This window comes from Rhinolophus sinicus, linkage group LG05 (assembly GCF_036562045.2).
Source record: "Rhinolophus sinicus isolate RSC01 linkage group LG05, ASM3656204v1, whole genome shotgun sequence".
NCBI classification, from domain to species: Eukaryota; Metazoa; Chordata; class Mammalia; order Chiroptera; family Rhinolophidae; genus Rhinolophus; species Rhinolophus sinicus.
The window spans coordinates 74,100,832-74,119,619 of NC_133755.1; the positions used below are offsets into that span (position 1 = coordinate 74,100,832).

The window sequence follows — 18,788 nt, forward strand, 5'->3', positions numbered from 1 at the left end:
TGAGCTAGCATGGCAGCTTTAAATTGTTCAGTTCCTACTCCTTGATACAAACGGATGTATCCCATGGTGTCTGTTTTTCCTTTCATGGTCCCGATGGCCTTCTTACAGTCACCATTAGCATCATCATATGCCACGATTTGTAAAACTATCTCAGCTGCCTGTAAATTGGTCACCTGTTTGCTAATAGCACCCTGTAACCTGGCAACAAATTCAGAGTAGGGTTCTCGAGGACCTTGTAAGATTTTTTGAAATGACATGGGGCTTTACCCTCCGTTTCTATTTTTTCCCATGCCATTAAGCAAATTCTTCGTAATTGGTCAACAGCCTGTTCATTTATCCCTAATTGATCTTGGGTACTTCCCCAATGGCCACTCCCTAGCAATTGATCTTTGACAATAGCTGTATTGTGAGCCTGATTATGCCTAGCTTGGATTTCAGCACCATCAATCCACCAAGTCTTAAATTGCAAAAACTGCAATGAGGAAAGACAAGTCTTGGCCAGGATGTTCCAATCTGTGGGAATCAATTGACTGCCATCAGCTGCACTCCGTGTAAGGCCCATGGTGTCAGGAGAAGTAGGGCCGTACTGAGTTTCAGCCCCTTGAGCTCCTTTAAGAGTTTAAACGAAAAGGGCTCATGTAAAATTTCCTGAACAATGTTAGGGTTGTTTGGATTCGCATCAGGAGCAATGCGCTCACGAATGACACAGGAAATTCTAATGCGTCTAAGTCCCCTTCAATAAGCGCCTGGTGGATTCCCTTCTGAACCGCAGACAGAGGTGCGTGAGAGCCTCCTGAAGGAGGGGGAGGTGAGCGCGCAGCGGAAAGAAAAGAAGTAGCGTTTTTTGCCAGCTGCGAGGGTGGGTCTGACTTACGTGCTGTAAAAGCAGGCGTAATGGCAAATCACGCAAAGGAGCTGAGGGCACAGTCCTCCAACGGTGGACTTCACGGTGGGAGTTTCTAGAGACCCTTCTCCTTTTGCTCAGATTCCTGTACTTCTCCTTCTCCTCCATCTTCCTCATCAGTCTGTAAAGTTTCTAAAACTGACTGGATTGATTGCCATGTAGCCCAGGTGGTTACTGGGAGAGAAACTCCTTTATGATATAATCCACAGAGTTCTGTACCAAAATTTTCCCATGTTTTTAAATCTAACATCCCTAAATTTGTGAACCAAGGACAATAAGTTTCAATTACTTTGAGAAGCTCCTCTAATTTCTGATCTGACACTCGAGCTCCCCCAGCCTTAAGAAGGTGTTTAAGCAAACAAATATAAGGCCTATATTGGCTATTAACATTCCCCATTATGTACAGACAACAGGATAGAGAGGAAGACTTTCACTCTGAATGGATTCAGATGCCTGTCTGGCCGCGTCCTTCGCAGGACTGTAAGGTCTGCCTTAGTGATGGTGCTCCTGTATAAACCCCAGGCCTGGTTAACACCAGGCGCTAAGTCACTGTTTTGCCTTATGACTGGACCACGGAACCGCAGATTAGGGCTCAAGCACGCTCCGTAGCCATAGCCGTGGAACTATAATCACACAGTCACACATTCACTCGCTTGCACATAGAAAGAGACAAATTCCCCTTTTACCTTGGTTGAATTCTCTGGGAGTTACCCTACTTTCTTCCAGTAGTTGTCACGACCTCTCCCGGGTCCCCACGCCATGAAACCTCTTTGAATTCTGACTCGGAGTCGACCTTCCTTCTCCAGCCCCACAAATGAGCCCCAGAATCGGGCCCCATGTTGGGCACCAGATGTCGCGTCCTGCGTGACAAGAGCTGTGGGAAGTGAGAAGGGCGGCGCAGGGTTAAGAAAGACAGTAGCCAAGAGAAGAGTGCAAGCGGGGCCACGGGACTCAGGCCTCAAGGACTGAGCTCCAAATAGGGCCAACACATGGCTTTTATTAGTTAACAATTGAGGAGGTAAAGTTTGTTCATCTCAAGGTCTGTGAGTTACGTGCTTTCTTCCCGAGAGTCCCCATTGTGCTCCAGCTTAGCTTGTATTTGCCTTCACACACACACAACCCCAGGGGATCCATTGAAGGGGAGGGACTGATATTATTCCATCAGGTCTCAGTTTGCTGAGACATCCCCTCAAGGAAGCTTTTCCGATATCTCTCCTTCGGGTCTCAGTTTGCTGAGGCCCTCCCTTGTGAAATCCGGGGAAGAGCGTGGGGAACAAACGGTGTGGCAGCTGTAAGGCAACATATAATTATTGTCTGTATAACTTAAAATATCCATATAGTTTCCTGTAACACCAGTGAAACAGAAAGGAAAGCAATTTATACTGAAATAATATGCATTCCACGTAAATTCTTAGGAGTGATCCCACTTGAAGACAAAGAAGCTCCTGCAAATCTCCAAAATGCCCCCTCCACTGGGAACCCCCATTCCAGCGCACGGTGGCCCCCAGTAGCCACAGCCCAGTGGCCCCTCCTGGCTCTGCTGTGCAGAGAACCGAGCTGCCAGCTCTGGCTGCAGCACAGGAGGCAGGAGGCAGGCTCCACATGGGCCCATTCTTGCTCCACGTCTGCCCTGGGGGGCCATCTGTGGGGACAGGTGGAGATGGAGAAGCTCCATGAGTAAGGCCTCCAGGGGTCCTCACTTAGGTGCCTCCCACTGCAGCCTTAGCGCAGTGATGCCTCAGAAGCCGAGCCAGGTGCCCAGAGAAGGGGGTCCTACAGATGGAGGCGGCACAACTGGGAAAAGGTGGGTCTGGAGCCAGCTCCCCTTGGCCCCGCGTGCTTCCCTACCTGCCTGCTCTCTACTTCAGCGTGACGTCTGACAGCTCCAGGCCCAGCTCTGCCCTCAGGAATTCTCCAGCCCTGCTCGGCTGAAAGTCCAGGTAGATGAGGCTTCACGGGGACAGCTGAGTCCCCCAATTGGGGCAGTGTGGTGCAGGGGACAGAGCAAGTCCCAGGTCAACAGCCCTGGGTCCAAACCCTGGCTGTAGTCCTCTGGCAGCACCACAGTGAGTCACACAGGCCCTCCTGGTGGTAAATGAGGCTAAGGGGCCCACTGCGGGGTTGCCCTGAGCACTGAGTGAAGCCCAGCGCCCAGGCAGGAAGCACAGGTGACTCTCACGCCCGCCTTCCTGCAGGTGTCTGGGCAGCTGAGGTCCTCAACCTCAGAGGCCGCATCTCGTAAGATGGGCACAGTCACACTCAGCTGGGGGAAGGGAGCTGCCAGCTCAGGGGGTCTCTGCACTGGCCACCTCCTGCTCCTAACCCAGGGCGTGTCCAGGTCGCTATAGGAAGACCAGCTGCAGCAGTCATCCTCCAGTGTCCTGTGTGTGGGCTGAGGGTAGAGTGACCATGGCCTTCCTCCTGGTGGGTACCACGCTTCCTACTATGGAAGTGAGGAAATGGAGGTCGGTAAAGCAGGGGTGAAGCTGGTTGAGGAAAATGCCCCAGCTGAGGTATCCTGTCTGTATAACCCACCCTCCAGGCATTTCACACTGCCCACAGTTACCTGCAGGGAGGGCTGGGGACCTGGGGGTCCTGGAGTACCCGACTCAGCGAGCTGAGTGGGAGTGCAGGCAGTTGAGGCAGGTGGCCATGGAGGTGGCATGGAGGTGGGTTGCTGGAGAAAAGTGTCTGGTGGAAACCACGATGGAGCAGGCTGCCCGTGGTGCTGGGGCCCAGGTCCCGCTCGGTGACGCTGGCAGAGGGCAGCGCACAGAATTGAGAGCTCATCCCACCGGGACCTGCGTCTCCCACAGGTGCCCACCTGATGGGGCTGGGGCTTGTCCCCTGGGCCTGTCACTGGGGACACTGCGGCTTTGCCCACCTCTAAGCCTGAAGTTCAGCACCGTGCTCTGCTGAGCCACCCCTGCTTTCCTACAGTTACCTACCTGGCTTGGGGAGTGGCCACCATCAGGTACCTTCTGCGGTCCCCATAGAGGGCGTGCACAGGCCCACACCCAGACCACTCCCGCCCCCAGCAGCCTGTCTGTCACCAGGTCCTGCTTTTAGAGTCTAGACAGCTGTCCCACATTGACTCCCAGAGTGACCACATGCATGCTCTTGCCCTCTCAGCCTCAGTTTCCTCATCTGTAAGATAAAGGTGACAAGCTTGCCCCCCAGTGTTGTCACACAGCAGCCTAGCAGATTGTCCTCCCATGTCTTTCCTTAAGGAAAGAAGAGTCTGTGAGACTGTGCATCTCTGGGACTGTATATTTCTCTCTATTTAGTCTCCAAAAGAGGGTTTGTGGCCAATGATGAGTAAGATCACCCACGGGGTGCGGGGGGACAACTCAAGCCAGGCGGAACCCCGTGGAGACCCCCAGTGAGCTGCCTTAGAAAGATTTGGGAAGGGGCCTTGTCTCCCCTCCCTTCCTCCTGCCTGGGAAAAGCGGCTGCTGACTCTGACTTTTCCCTCTCACCTAATTGGGAGAAAAGTCTTGAGCGTGATAAGATTAAGCTCTCTCTGCTCAGCTCTGTGAAGCAATTTCAACATGTAATATATGTCCCTTAAAGGAGTTTTATACCTCACCTCAAGGACTTTCTGCTTCGGCTGTTTGAAGTTCAACATAATTGGTTTGGGTTGTTTCTATAACATAATAAATGAGTCCCACAGATTGTGCCAGAAAAACATTGCTACTCCCTTGTATACTGATCAATAAAAACCTCCAGTTGGCTCAAATCTGGGCTCCAGTCTTTCAGAACTGTGAGACCCCTGGCCTTCTGAGATTGAACTGCATTAGGTCTCTGTATGTTTCTTTCTTAAAACTTAACCCAAAGCCGCCCCTTCTCGCACCCTCACTGCCCATGTTGCGCGGGACACAACACCCTGGGGGCTGTGGGAGGGTCACATGGCACATAGCACTTTATACCCTTCACTGCTGGCTCTAGCTGGCCTGGGACTCCACGTGGCCTGCGTCCCCTTGCAGCAGCCGGGACTGTCCCAGCTATAGTGGGCTGTCTTCCTGCCATCATAACCCAGGAACATCAGCTCAGGCCCCTTGTCTGCCTGACACCCCGAAGCTGATCAGAACTGCCTGTCCCTCAGACAAGGACCCAGCCAGGTAGCCAGATGCTTCTGAAAGCAGTAATGGTGGCAACTGAGGGACAGGGCCATGTTCCACCAACCACTGCACAGCACACTGCTGGCTTCTGCAGCGCAGGCCAGCAGAGGGCGCTGCCTGACAAGGACAGGCAGAGCTCTGTGGAAGGCGGTCGGGAGTCAGGTGATGAGGGCCGAAGGCACCCCTCCCCACCTGCCATGTCCCCCTCACTGGGCACCCGCTCTTATCCCAGGCTCCCTCTTGGCGGAGCTGACGACTTGCAGCCCACAGCGGCTCCCATCCCTGTGACCCTGGGGGACAGGAAGGAACCAGGCCTCCCTGGGCCCTTGGAGGTCGGGGCACCTAGCAGAGCCCTGAGCTGGGAGTGTGAGAAATGGGCACCCTGAGGCCATGCTGAGTGGCTTAGGAAGGGCCTAGAGGCACAGTGTGAGTGGTCTCAAGGGGGTGAGAGGGGCCCCAAGGTCCAGGTCACAAGAGAAGCCCAGACTGAAACAGCTTGACTTGGGACACTCCTGCCCAGGATCTTGCTGCCAGCCTGCCCAGCGGCCACCACCCTCATCCCTCTCTGGTCCCCGTGGGCCACAGGCCTCTCACAGGATATCTCTGTCAGGTGCCAGCACAGCTTCTCCAGCTCCTTCATCTGCTCTGAAAATGGAGGGGACAGTGGGGTGAGTGACAGCCCCGGGCCGAGATGAGACGTGTGGTAAAGGGCAGCGAGGTCACCAAGGGCCTGTGCATCCAGCTGTGTGCACGACGCCCTGGACCTTTCCTCACATCAGTGACACTCTGCCCAGAGCAGAAGGGAAGCAGAAGGGACAACACAGGCCGTGGACAGGTGAGGAGGCCGTTCAGGGCTCAGGTCACAGGGCAGGGACTCTAACCCAGACGGTTGGGGCTCAGAGCAACTCCTGACCCCGAGGGCAAGTCAGGTCCCTCCCAGTGGGGAGCCTACGTTCCTCTCACTACATGTCCCCAGGCAGGTGGGGACGTCAGGTGAGAAAGGCACCCACAGGTCACAGAAGTACCTCGGGCTCTGGAGTCTCAGGGTTGTGTGACATTGGGCAGGATGCCTAACCTCTCTGGGTCTGTTTCCGCACATATAAAATAGATCTGCTCTTGTAACCAAACTGACAATGTTGTCATGGTTACTGCTAACCTCCATGGGATGGGGGAAGACGACAGCTGGCAGCCTCTGCACTGGTGCCAGGCCCCTGCCCGTCGCCCACCCCTGCCTGCCCCCACCCACAGGCTAGCTCACCTTGCCGTGAGCCCCCAGGTTAGCACCTGCTGTCCACAGAGGTTGGAGTGGAGCAGGCCCAGCCAATGGCGGGATTGTCCCTGTCACCCCTCACACTCTCCCTCCACCTTCAGCAAGAGGCATTATTCCGGGTGCCCACAGCTGGCCCGCAGCTGCCTTACGACGTGTGACCTGCGGCGCGGAGCTGGAGGGGCCTCCATCCCCCTGCGCTTGGAGAAAGCCTCCTGATGCCACAAGAAACTTACGCTGGAGGCTGGTACAGGGGCTGAGGTGGGGACCAGAGCCAGGCTCCAAGACGGTTTTTTAATGGGCGAATGTTGGATGAGGTCTTTAAGGAAATGTAGGATTTTTATTGGTTTAGAGGAAGGAATTTCATGCAGCAGCAATGAGCCCAGTGCTGAGGGTGGGAAGGACAGTGGATTGTGACCCAGAGGTCCCCTGCGCTCTGATGTGGCTTCACTGCCAAAGGGCACGTCCTTTGGGCGTGGACACAGACCAGAGGGTGGACTCCACTTGCTGGAAGGATCTGAGTCAGGGCCATCAGGCACAAAGGGCCAAGTTCAGTTCTGTCCCACCCAGGGCAACGCCAGCCCCTCCATGGGTGGGGGACGGAAAAGGGACAGACTTGGGGTGAAAGGTTAGGAAATTTCCAAGAACCTGTCTTTCTTTCCATCAAAATACTGGAAATTACTGGAGCCTGTGGTGTGTGAATGCAGGTATAGTATAGGCGTGCATGTGTGCACGTGCGTGTGCGAGGGTGGGAGTGTGACAGTGCTGAGACCGAGGTCTGACTCCCGAGCTCAGGCTGGAGCCCTTGGGAGCTTACAGCCCCTGGGAGGGTGGGAAGGGAGCAAGGTGGACATGCAGCCCATAGCCCATCCTGACCATCCTGCAAGAGCCCAGCCTAGGGGCTGGGGGGGGCGCTGGGGCCAAGGCTCCCCCACGTGACTTCATGTAAGGCTCCTTGGGGGGTCCTCTTTCAGGTAAAATTGGCTCTTGAGGGGGTGAGGCCTCATTTGCCCCAAACAGAAAAGCAGGGCTCCTACTCAGCAACTGTGCAGCCCTGGCAGACGTGGGTTCCGGGGAAGAGTCAGGATGGCAGGGCATGGAGGTGCCCGAAGCTCGGGGACAGTCCTGTGAGGGCTGCATCAGGCGCTCTGGGTGGCACAGGGCAGGAGCTGCGGGGGCCCTGAGGCAGGTCTGGGCAGGGAGGAGAGGCAGCGGGGATAGCACACCCGCTCAGCTCCCCCCAGGCCTGGCCTGGGGAGGGGGGGACCACCTGCTGCGACCCTGAGTCAGGGTCCAGCCAAGCTGAAGATCGCAGGCGGCAGGAGGCTGTGGGGGACTCAGAAATGGTGTGTTTCCATCTCGCCTCCTGCACTTAAATCAGTGTCGTCAGACGCCTTGCATTGCGTAAGCGTTGCCTCATGCCAAGCCTGTGCTAGGAGCTGGGTTACAGTTATGAGGACGTGTTGTCCGTCCTTACATCCCTCATAGTCCAAGGAGACAGACCACTCACATTTTCAGGGAACAGTGAGAAGACAAACTTAAGCGCTTGAGAACCCAGGGAGTCAGGGAAGGCTTCCTGAAGGAGGAAGTCTTAAAGGGTGAATCAGAGTCAGCCAGGCTGAGAGGCAGTGGGCGAGAGTGGGGGAGTCTCCAGCATGTGGCTGGGAGTTCAGGGAGGGCCATGCTGACTGCCAGACATCCTCTCGGAGGTGACAGTCACACGTGAAGGGTTGTGAGAGTGACCTGCTCCCGTGTGCACAGAGGGTCGGTCTCCGCAGCCCAGGGTGGAGGGGGGTGGCCAGGAGGCAGAGGCCAGGTCAGTGACTTGGGCAAGGGATGCTGGGTGCCTAGACCAGCCCTCAGTGGGTGCGAGGGTTGGGGATGTGCTGGAAATAAAGCATGTCACTTGCACGCTGAGCAGTGAAGGGTGAGGGACGGAGGCCGGCTGTCTGCATGGAGCCACCACTGCTGGGTGGGGCAGAGGAAGACCACATTTGACTCGGGACACAGGCAGTGACATGGAGGAGACGTCAGGCCAGGCTGGACGTCAGAGTGCTGAGGTGGTGGCCTGAGTTTGGATGTCAAGGTGTGACAGAGCTTGGGAAGCTATACTGGAGTCAAGTTCCATCACTGATCCCAGAACAGGACAGTGACAATGTCGTAAGGACAAGATGAATGCACCCAGAGCACCAGCAGCCGTGGGGGTAGCAGGGAAGGTGTGAAGAGCGGGACAGTGTCACTGCCCTGGGCCTGAGTGAGGAGATGCTGATGTAGGAAGTCCAGCTCTTACTAGAATTTTCCATCACAGACCTGGGGCTCTGGGGATGTTTAGACGCCAGACACCAGGAGAGCTGTATTTCACCAAAAATGGGCCTTTGTAGGGACTGGAGTGTGCTCCCCCTTTTCCTACTATAGGAAAACCCCAGGCCAGCCAGGAACTAGGACACAGAGTGGACCAGCGGCCCCGCCTGTGCTTGTTGTGCAGACGGGAAGCAGCAAAGCCAGGCCTGCTCCCCTCATGGTGACCCTGGGCTCCTCAACCAGGTGGTCACACGTTCGTTCACTCTCCTGGTGACACCACAGGTAGACTAATGCCACATGGGGCCTGAGGCCTAGAAAGAGACCCCGCAAAGGCCACAGCCGTCCAGCCTCCAAACCCCCTTTCAGGTGCATAACAGGCCCTGGAACCTGAATTCTAATGGGTGCGACCTTTCACCTGCCAGGGACGCATCTCCCAGACCCACCAAAGCTCGCAGCAGCGTCTAGTAAGAGCTTCTCAGACTTAATGCCCATTAAGTCACTCGGAGCACCTGGTCAAAATATAGCTTCTGAGTCTAAAGGTCTGGGAGTCTGCATTCCCGACCTGCCCAAATCGTCACTACTGTGGTACCCTCAGCATGTGTGAGTCACCTGGGAAGCAGTTCACTCACTCACTTCTGATGAGTGAGAGCCCGCGGGGGACTCAAGCCAGGGAGGGCCATAGCCAGTGCAAATGACAGTCCCCTGGCAGGTGGAGCCTGCCTCCTAAGATTCACGGGCACTGGTCCCAGCACAGGCATTTTCGCTCCCTGGGTGTCTCCAGTGCCCAGCAAAGGGTCAGGACCTGAGCTTTAAGAAGACATTTGACAAATCAAGCTGACACTGGCTCTGGCGGGTACACAGCGGGCTAGGTCCCATCCCAGGCCCTGAGGTGCTCGCCCTTCGTGGAAGCACCCAGTGTTTATTGACAGCAGACTGTGTACTCAATTCCATCTCTCACTGGACTGTCACCTCTGCCCCAGGACAGAGATTCAGTGATTATTTTCATCCTCACCTCTTTCTAGGTGAGGAAATGCAGGGGCTGCTGCAGACCCACGATCACTCTCAGAGGCCCTTCCTCTCACCATCCCACCACGAACAATGCACCAGTGAGGCAGCAGGGTCGAAAGTCATTTTTAAAGAAGCTACAGAGGCATGAGGGTGCTGGTCCCCTCGGGATGTGCTGGCACCATCCTCACCATCAGACTGAGCTAAATGCAAGCAGGCACAGCACCTGCGATGCTCAGGGCCCTGTGGGTCGGCCCTCGGTTCAGGCGGCACAAGCTGAGCCCTGCGCAGGTTCTAGGTTGGCAGGAGAGTGACCTAATTAAACACACAGGCTTATTCTTAGACAAGCAGCCCCAATTAAGGCCCCTGGGCAGCCACAGCACAAAGGCATAGCCCTGGAGGTGACCCGAGTAATTCTCATTTTTAAGGAGCAGTTACTTACTTCCGATTACAAAACTAGTACATGTTCACCATGGAACATCTGGAAAATATAGAACATGCAGAAAAGAAAATGCTGCCCAGAGAGAAGCACTATTTTTGCCTATTTCTTCACAGTGTTTTCTTTATACATATTTTGCATGTTTTGACACTAGGGGGAAATGCTTATTCACATAATGTAAGTGTAAAGATACAAAATTATAAACAGCACGATCCCAAATTTGTTATTTAAATTAGAATTGTCACACGGATGTAGTTCTATATCCTGTTTATCTCATTCAGTGTTAAAACACTAGTCTCCTCCATGTTATTACATATTTGGCTACTTGATTTTTAACAGCCACATAGTACCCATCATAAAATGTACACTGTTCCTTTATGATGGAGCATTTACATTGTTTCCAATTTTTCAAATTTCTGGACCCAGAAGCTCCCTGTACACCTCTGATGAGTTTCTTGAACTAGATTTCTAGAAGTAAGTAAGTTCTCTTGTTGCACTTGCCAAATGGCTTTCTGAACAGCCAAAACAATCAGCAGTGCCACTAGCGAGTTTGGGATGCCACATGCGGCATGTTTTGATTCCTGTAACAACCGGAACTTCCGGCTCAAACACAGAGGCCACATTCGCAGGCAGCAACCCCTGAGAGCTACCTGTGGCTTTAAAGTGCCTGCACACGTCAGCCTCCATGAGGTCAGCTCCTGTGACAACAACCCTGGAATTTCAGGGCTTACAGCAAGCGAGACTTATCCCACATTAGGCATAAGCTATGGGTAAACTATGCCTTATTCGGAACATCTTCTGGTTCTGAGACCAGGCTGAAGGCACAGCCCGTCTCCAATCTCGTGGCCCAGGACAAGGACACAGAGCAGAGCCCACCGGGCAGTTCACACTCTGATGTGATCTCACTCCCACTCACATCCACTGGCCAGTGAGGGGAAGGAGTCCACGCCTCCCATGGGGACGCACGCGGGTCACATGGGTACAGAGCTCTCACAGAGTGGGCAGGAGGTAACTGGGGACAAGAACACAACCAACCACAGCCATGAGCCCTCAGGAACAAGGTCCAGTGTCTGTCCCACACCCGCGTCCTAACCCTGACGTCAGGACCGTCTTGTGGGAGCTCCGTGCCCTTGAAGCTGAGGAAGGAGGTCTCCTAGGTTTGCTTCTGTGCAAACACGAGAAAAAGTATATATGTTTATGCTGTGTATTTGGTATTTACAACCAGCTCCAGTAACAATAGTAGAGATATATTGTTACATTTTTAAAAGGCAAAAGAATAGCCTCATGTAAAACAGGCTACCATTTATGTTAAAAGGGGAGAACACACATACATATACATACTGCATGTAACTTATGCTTGTATGTGCATAAAATACTTCCCAAAAACCCCTGAGAACCTGGTAACCACGGCTCTTTTAGGAAAGTGAGCTGTGGCACTGACGGTGGGTTGAGGCTTCCTTTTCACTGTATTATTTTTAACAGTTTGACATTTTTTTCTGGTGCTGCCTTTTCTAAAATAAATTTTTTAATTAAAATATTTTAAAAATGTCCTTCCTCAGTCCTTTCTCACCCATGTCTCTCTCTCTCTCTCTCTCTCTCTCTCTCTCTGCCTGTTCTTCCTCCTTCCTCCATCACTCCCACACTGGGATGTGCCCTGATTCCCACATGGGGAGCCTTAGAAAGCAGACTTTCCAGACAGCACTGGAAAACCCAGAAGAACAAATAGCAACAGTAACAAGCAAAAAATGTTCCTTCTCCTACAGGCCTGGCTGTAGCCTCCCAGATAAGCCCCTTCCAGGGAGGTGGGAGCTGAAGACAGGGCTGACTTCTCTTGCGTGAGTCAGGAGTCTGCTCCTTTGAAGAAGGTGGAGAGACGGAAGGGACAGTGACAGCAGCCACACAAGCAAAGGACCTGTTGTGCCCCCGAGATGGGGCCGCCGGACGACGAGGCTGCGTCCGGCCTGGTCTGCTCCAGACCCTCAGGAAAGCCCCCATGCTCTGCGTGCCTGTGTGAGCAGTTCCCTCTGTAGACACCTAACGGGCTGGCACTCACCATCTGGATGCAGGGAGCGCAGATGGCACCGTGGGGACAGCAGCTGAGGTCAGAGATAACAGGAGAGCACTATCCCCAGGGAAATGAGGGGGACCCTGAGGACGTCTTCAGATTTCGAGATGGTGTGGAAACTGGAGCACAAACAAGCCCGTGTGTGGATGAGCCAGGGTCACGTGAGAAAGGTTCTGAGTGCAGACTGTCCCTGTGTGAATGGCAGTGGTGAGGGTGCTCACAGCCCAAACAGCAATAGTAGTGGCTTGTAACCCAAAAAGTAAATGCCCACGAGTTCTTATTGATGAAAACAAGTGCACAGGGCAAACAGCTGTTCCTTACAGGAGAGTTCCAATTAACACGTGTGGGAGTGACGAGGAAAAGAGAAAACCCACAATGTTAGGTACAAAACCCTGTGCCCTGCTTCACTACCTTGAAATTCTCGACTGTTGAACAAGGGGCCCTGTGTTTTCATTTGCTCTGGGCCTCACAAATTATATAGCTGGTGGTCCTGGCTGTAGGCGAGATCCACAGATGAGTGGTTAAATCAGTGGGCGAAAGTTTAAGGGAAAATGGGATGTTTGCATAGCCTTAAGCTTGTTAAGCTAAATGCTTGTTAGTCAAGAGGGGGAAACAGTACCTTTACATGGAGACACGACCTTAACCAAAAGGTCAGAGATAGTACCACGTGCCCATGTGATGGGCTTAGAAAGCACATCAGTTCTATTATTCTTCCCAAAGCGCATAAGCTCAGTCTTACCATGAGAAAACACAGGACACACATTGAGGGGCTACCTATAAAATACCTGAGCACAACTGTTAAAAACTGTCAAGGTCATGAAAGACAAGAAAAGACTAAGGAAGTGTCACAGATGGGAGAAATGAAGACGTGATAAGTAAATGCAAAATGGGGTCCCCAATTGGATCCTGGAACAGAAAGAGGGAGAGCTGAGAACGCAGGGGCCCTGGGTAAAACCCACAGGCCGCTCAACGGCACTGAGTGACACTAACTTGCTTTCAGTGGCTGTGTTATCACAGCTGGGAGAAGGCCATAAGGGTGCTCCATGCTATCTTTGTAACTTCTTTAAGTCTGAAATTATTTCAAAATTTGAAAAAAATCGTAAAGCAATGACAATAAAAAAGCAATGAGGAAACACAGCACATGCAAAGCCAAAAGACCCGACACACTTCAGGGAGGGAGGCTTGCAGCTCAGCTCAGACACAAATCTCCCCAATATGTAAAGCGCTTCTAGAAGAATGTCAATAATCCAGTAAGAGAAAAATGAAGAACTAATTCAAAAAAAGGAATACAAGTGGCTCTTAAATGTATAAAAAGATCATCAAACTCACTTATAAATGCAAATTAGAATTCCAGATTCCAATTTTCACAAACTCCCACCAGTTGATAACACACGCTACTGGCGAGGCTGTGGACAGAGAGGAACGTCACACATTCTGTGATGGTGCAAACTCGCACAACCCCTTCGGAAAGGCAAGTTGGCACCAGCAATCAAAAGCAAGGTAAATCCTTTGATCCAGCAGCTCCCTTTACACTTGAGATGGACTTGGACACACTCAAAGTCATGAACCATCCTTACGGGAAACAGACAAGTGACATGATGAAAAGCAGACTCAACAAAGTAGGAACCATGAGGGCCGTGGTCAGTCCACATTCCATCTCCCCGTGAGGCCTCTGCCCTGTGCAGTCAGGCCTGGGCCACTGGGCAACCTCCCTGTGGGTGGGGACAGAGGCCACGGGCCGGGCCCTTTGCCTCAATACACCCAGTCCTCACCCAGTGCCGATGCATCTCTGCTCACGGCTCCCACAGGGACTGGTGTTAACATGTGACTTCAGCAGGCAGGAAGGGCATGGCGGAGGTCGGGAGGGAGGCTGAGCGAGTCCCAGCTGCAGCCAGCCCGTGACCGCTGCAGGCGGGTCTCCGTGTGAATGAGGCAAGCCCTGGGCTGAAGGCACATTTGTGTCCTGACAAGGGGGTTGGTTTGAGGCCGTGGGGCTTTTGACGAGAAGGTCCTCAGAAACCCCCAGGTGAATACCAGCTGCAGCCAGATTAAGAGAAAATTAATAAAAGTGATTAATCACAATGACAGCCTCGAGGTGCCTGCGGCCTTCAGGCTTGCTGGGCACTTTCGCTTAAACTTAACTCGATCTTCATGGCAACTCTCAAGGCAGGAAACGTTATCCAGGCTCAAGGTCATGCTGTGAAATTTTGTATCAATTCAGAAAAGCACATCAAAGATCGAATGCATCAAGTAACATTTGACAAGTAACGTCTAACAGGTCAGGCAACCATTGATGTTATTAGTCACCTAACCTGTATTTTTGTCTTTGTGATGTTTGCAGGACATCGGAAAGGGCTCCATGGTGAGTGGCAGGGCCAGGCTGACATGGCCTTGCCATCTCACCCCCTCACCCCCTTGGCAGCTTAATCTCTTCTGGGGGGACTCAGGCCCTTCTGTGTCCTGCTTGCATTTTTGTCTATAACTCGGACCTCATGGTTGGTAGGAAGTTGCTGGCATTGTAGTGAAGTCTTCGGTAGAAACATCACATAAATTCATGGATCACATCAAATAATGTCAATGGCCCTGCCCAAGGGACACAGGCCAGCAGACCACACACGGGGACAGCAGGGCCCTGGCATGGGGCCGTCCCCCTGAAGGCTAACACTGCACCTGAGAACAAAGGGAAGGTCTCCAGCAGGGATAATGTGCACCCAGCCGCCTCCAAGGGACACTGGGGACGCTGCACCGCCAGGGCAGAAGCCATCTTCACATGACGTGACATATGGTGACCGATCACCTATAACGTTAGTATCAGCATCACTGTATTTGTAGGTGCCTTCTCTTTCTACTGGGCATTTGAAACCCCTATGGAGGGACTAAGCCCATCGAAACCCGAAATGCTGCACACAGATGACCCACGGATCCCGGAAGACTGGCAGCTGGGTCCTCAACCTCTCCAGGCATCTGCTGTCTGCGTGGCTTATTAGGGACACCGCCCAGGACCCCCAGCCCAGGCTGCCCTACAACTGACAGATAACGTGACCGAACTCCAGCCCTCGGGGGCCCTCCCTGCTCTGAACCCCTGCACCGTCTGCTGTCACTGCACAGGCCTGACCAGTGTCTCCCTGCTTGCCCGGGAGCTCCCAGGAGGCCGACTGTGCCTTGGCTGTGGAGGTGTGGGCACAATGGGGGGACCAGCTAAGGAGATAGTACAGGTCCCCTCAGCCTCTCTTTTCCACTAGCAAAAGGGGGGGAAATGGCCCTTCCTTCCTTGCGGGGCTAAGGGCTACACCGTCCAGTATGGAGACCACTGGCCACATGTACCATCGAGACCTGGGGGTGTGGGTGGTCTGAATCGAGGCGCGCTGGGAAACACGCCAGGTATCAAAGACTTAAGGCCCGAAAATAAGTATGAAATCCTGCAGGAATTTTTACGTGCATTACATGCTGAACCGTAGTTTTGATTTTGGGGTTAGATCAAATACATTATTCAAGTTAATTTCACCTGTGTCTTCTTACTTTCTAAAACGTGGCTAGCAGGAAAGTCGCAGCCACACATGGGCCTGCACTGTATTTCTCCATGGCAGCGCTGGTTTAGAAAACAGGAAGACGTGTGGAGGGCTGTGCATGACAGCGGTCGCAGCCTGTTGCTTCTGTCCCACCCCCTTCTCTCCCCGAATGAGGGCTCACCAGGGCCCTGTCAAACCAAGATGCCTTGGAGTTTTTCAGCTGAACGGATCAGGTGCTCCAAAGCTCCCGCACCGAAAGGGATAAAGAAGCTGAGACTGGAGCAGTGAATGTCGGCCTTTGGTGGTCAGCCAAAGTCAGCATCCTGGCTCCAGGAGCTCGTGGCTTCTCTGTCCCAGCAGACACTCCCAAATGTCTTCTTGGAATTAGCTTTTCTTTGATGCAACTGCTAGAGTCTGTGTCCCTTACAGATTTTCCATCTAGGAGGGCTGGTGCCCGCTCCACACAAAGGCCCTGGGGTCAGCAGAGCTCTGCTTAAGACACACGGGGCAGGAGATCGCCAAGCGCAGGGCCATCCGGCCATGCCTCTGCCTGGACTTAGCTCGCTGGCTCTTCACGTGCACCAATGTGAGGACAAAGGCCCAGCAAAGGAACAGACACATCAGGCTTGCAGGTAAGCTGTGTGCAGAAACCCCCAGCTGTGACAGACGACAGGAAGGAGCCAGGTGTGGGCTCAGACCTCACAGGGTTCATCCACCCGACAGCAGCGGGGGGCTCAGTGCACCCAACCATGTGTCACAGACAGGTCACACACAGAGTTCTCATGTGTCACCTGGGCCTGCTCAGTTCCCAGGACTTCAGGTCTGTTCTTGAAGTATGTGGAAAATAGCACCAAACTATTCTCACTCTGTGGTTTAACTGCATACCAACTTCTAATCGGTTCATGTTCTGGTTCTCTGAGTCTCTTTTTAATCATTCACGGAAGATACTTAAATCTTTCCAAACAATGAGGTGGGAAAGGAACAAAAGAGAGCCAAGCAGACTCTGCGGCAAGGGCGGCCCCACATCATGTCCAGGAGCCCACACTGAATGGGACAGGCAGCTGCATGGCTGCCCATGGCTGACAGGACCTGGAAGATTTGTCCCCAGTCATGCAGTGAGACCCCAAAAAGGACGCCATGGAAAACAGATAGGATGGGGAAGCCTCGTTTCAAAGTGCCGGCGTTAGTACGTGGGGTAGGGACAGGCCTCCTGAGTGTTACAGGGCACCCAGCCCCAACATAAAACACGACTAGGAAGCCGCCAGCCTCGCCGGGCCTAAACCTGGATGTTGGCAGTCTTGTCTGCCAAATTCTGTGGCTTAAAGCACAGATAGCCCACCCAGATTTAAGCATGGGGACACACACGCTACCTCCATGGGAAGATGGTCACAGAATTTGTGGCCATCCTTACACTGCCATCGTTTCCTTGTTCAGCTCTGCATGCTGGTTGGTGGACAAGCCATGAGAAGCACTGCCAACCTGGACCCAGACCCACTAAGTCACCGTTCTGCAGCCTCTCTTACTCCTTCCTGGTCCCGGTCCTTTGTCACCTCCAGTTACCATCAGAAGCTCCAGTGTAGTGCCATGACTCCATGTTAACCATGAGCTGTGGCATGTGGGCTTGGGCTCGGGTCAGCTCTGTGGATGACTCGCTGTGACCCTGCACAAACGGCTTAATATCTGACACTCAATTTCCTCCTTGAAAGAAGGCAGCTACTTGACAGGATTGTTGGGAAGATTAAGAGATGAAGCACCGGGTCTGACAATTAAGTTCGCGAACTCGCTGCACCGCTGTTGCTAATCTTTTTTGATATCAGAGGGATTATTCATTATGAATTTGTACCAACTGGACAAACAGTTAACCAAGTTTACTATTTGGAAGTGCTGAAAAGGCTGCCTGAAAAAGTTAGATGACCTGAACTTTTCACCAACAATTCAAAGCTCTTGCATCATGACAATGCACCAGCTCACACAGCACTGTCTGTGAGGGAGTTTTTAGCCAGGAAACAAATAACTGTATTGGAACACCCTCCCTACTCACCTGATCTGGCTCCCAGTGACTTCTTTCTTTACCCAGAGATAAAGGAAATATTGAAAGGAAGACATTTTGATGACATTCAGGACATCAAGGGTAATATGATGACAGCTCTGATGGCCATTCTGGAAAAAGAGTTCCAAAATTGCTTTGAAGGGTGGACTAGGAGTTGGCACCAATGCATAGCTTCCCAAGGGGAGTACTTGGAAGGCAAACGTAGTAATATTCAGCAATGAGGTATGTAGCACTTTTTCTAGGATGAATTTGTGAACTTAATCATCAGACCTCGTATTTGGCACAAATTTTAAAGTCTGACAACCACGTGCTGGCAGAGGCACAGGAGTCTGACACAGGCCGACAACAGTGTCAGCGGGTCAGTGTTGGAGACCAGCCTGCAGATGGACACGTGCTGCAACACAGCTGCCCTGTCCTCACCCTGGGCCCCGGAGGAAATCTCGCACAGGGGCCCAAGTAAGAGAATTGGCATAGCATCACTCTGAATTGCCAAAACTGGGGACGCACCAAAATGATGACCAGGAAAACAGATAAACTGTATGTGGTCATGAACGAGCCACATACCTAGCAGAGGAATCTCCGACTACATGCTAAACAGAAGTGTGAGGTCATGTCCACAGAGACTGACAACGATGGTGTGTGCCACTTATGGGTACTTGCAGGTGCAGTGCAATAAAAAGAAATCAGCAGCAGCAAAAGCAATTGGGCCCTGGAACCCTTTGCTATGTGCCAGGCCCGGGACTGCCTGTCTTACTCTCCAAACAACCTTTTCTGTGCCTAAATGTTTTCATGTCAAATCTGAAAGGTTTTAAAGGCCCCTGGGTACTGCGTGTGGAGCACAGCACTGGGGACAGGCTGAGACCCCACCTCGAGGTGGAAAAGCGTGTTTCCCTTCCTATAGATGACATTCAAATGCGTCTGTGACTAACGTCACAAGAAGCACTCTCAACCTGGTGGCCTGGACTCGGACCTGCTGAGTCAGACGGGATTTTGAGAATACCTTTTGTTTTTGAAGGGGAGAAATCAATTTATAGATATTCCATGTGGTCAAACACCTGTTGTGCAGTTTTAAAAATGCTGATCCTGAGAGGTGGCCGGTTAGCTCAGTTGGTTAGAGCGTGGAGCTG

The 18,788-nt window shown here is 52.7% G+C and overlaps 1 protein-coding gene across 1 annotated transcript in view; it reads right to left on the reverse strand.

Moving 5' to 3' along the window:
* Positions 1-18,788, reverse strand: part of SLC20A1 (solute carrier family 20 member 1) — a 43,397-nt gene that overhangs the window by 3,533 nt on the left and 21,076 nt on the right. The window contains exon 11 of the mRNA XM_019714000.2: positions 1,591-1,778. Coding sequence (XP_019569559.2) covers positions 1,617-1,778 — 162 coding nt within the window. The 3' untranslated portion in view covers positions 1,591-1,616. The remainder of the gene's footprint in view (positions 1-1,590; positions 1,779-18,788) is intronic.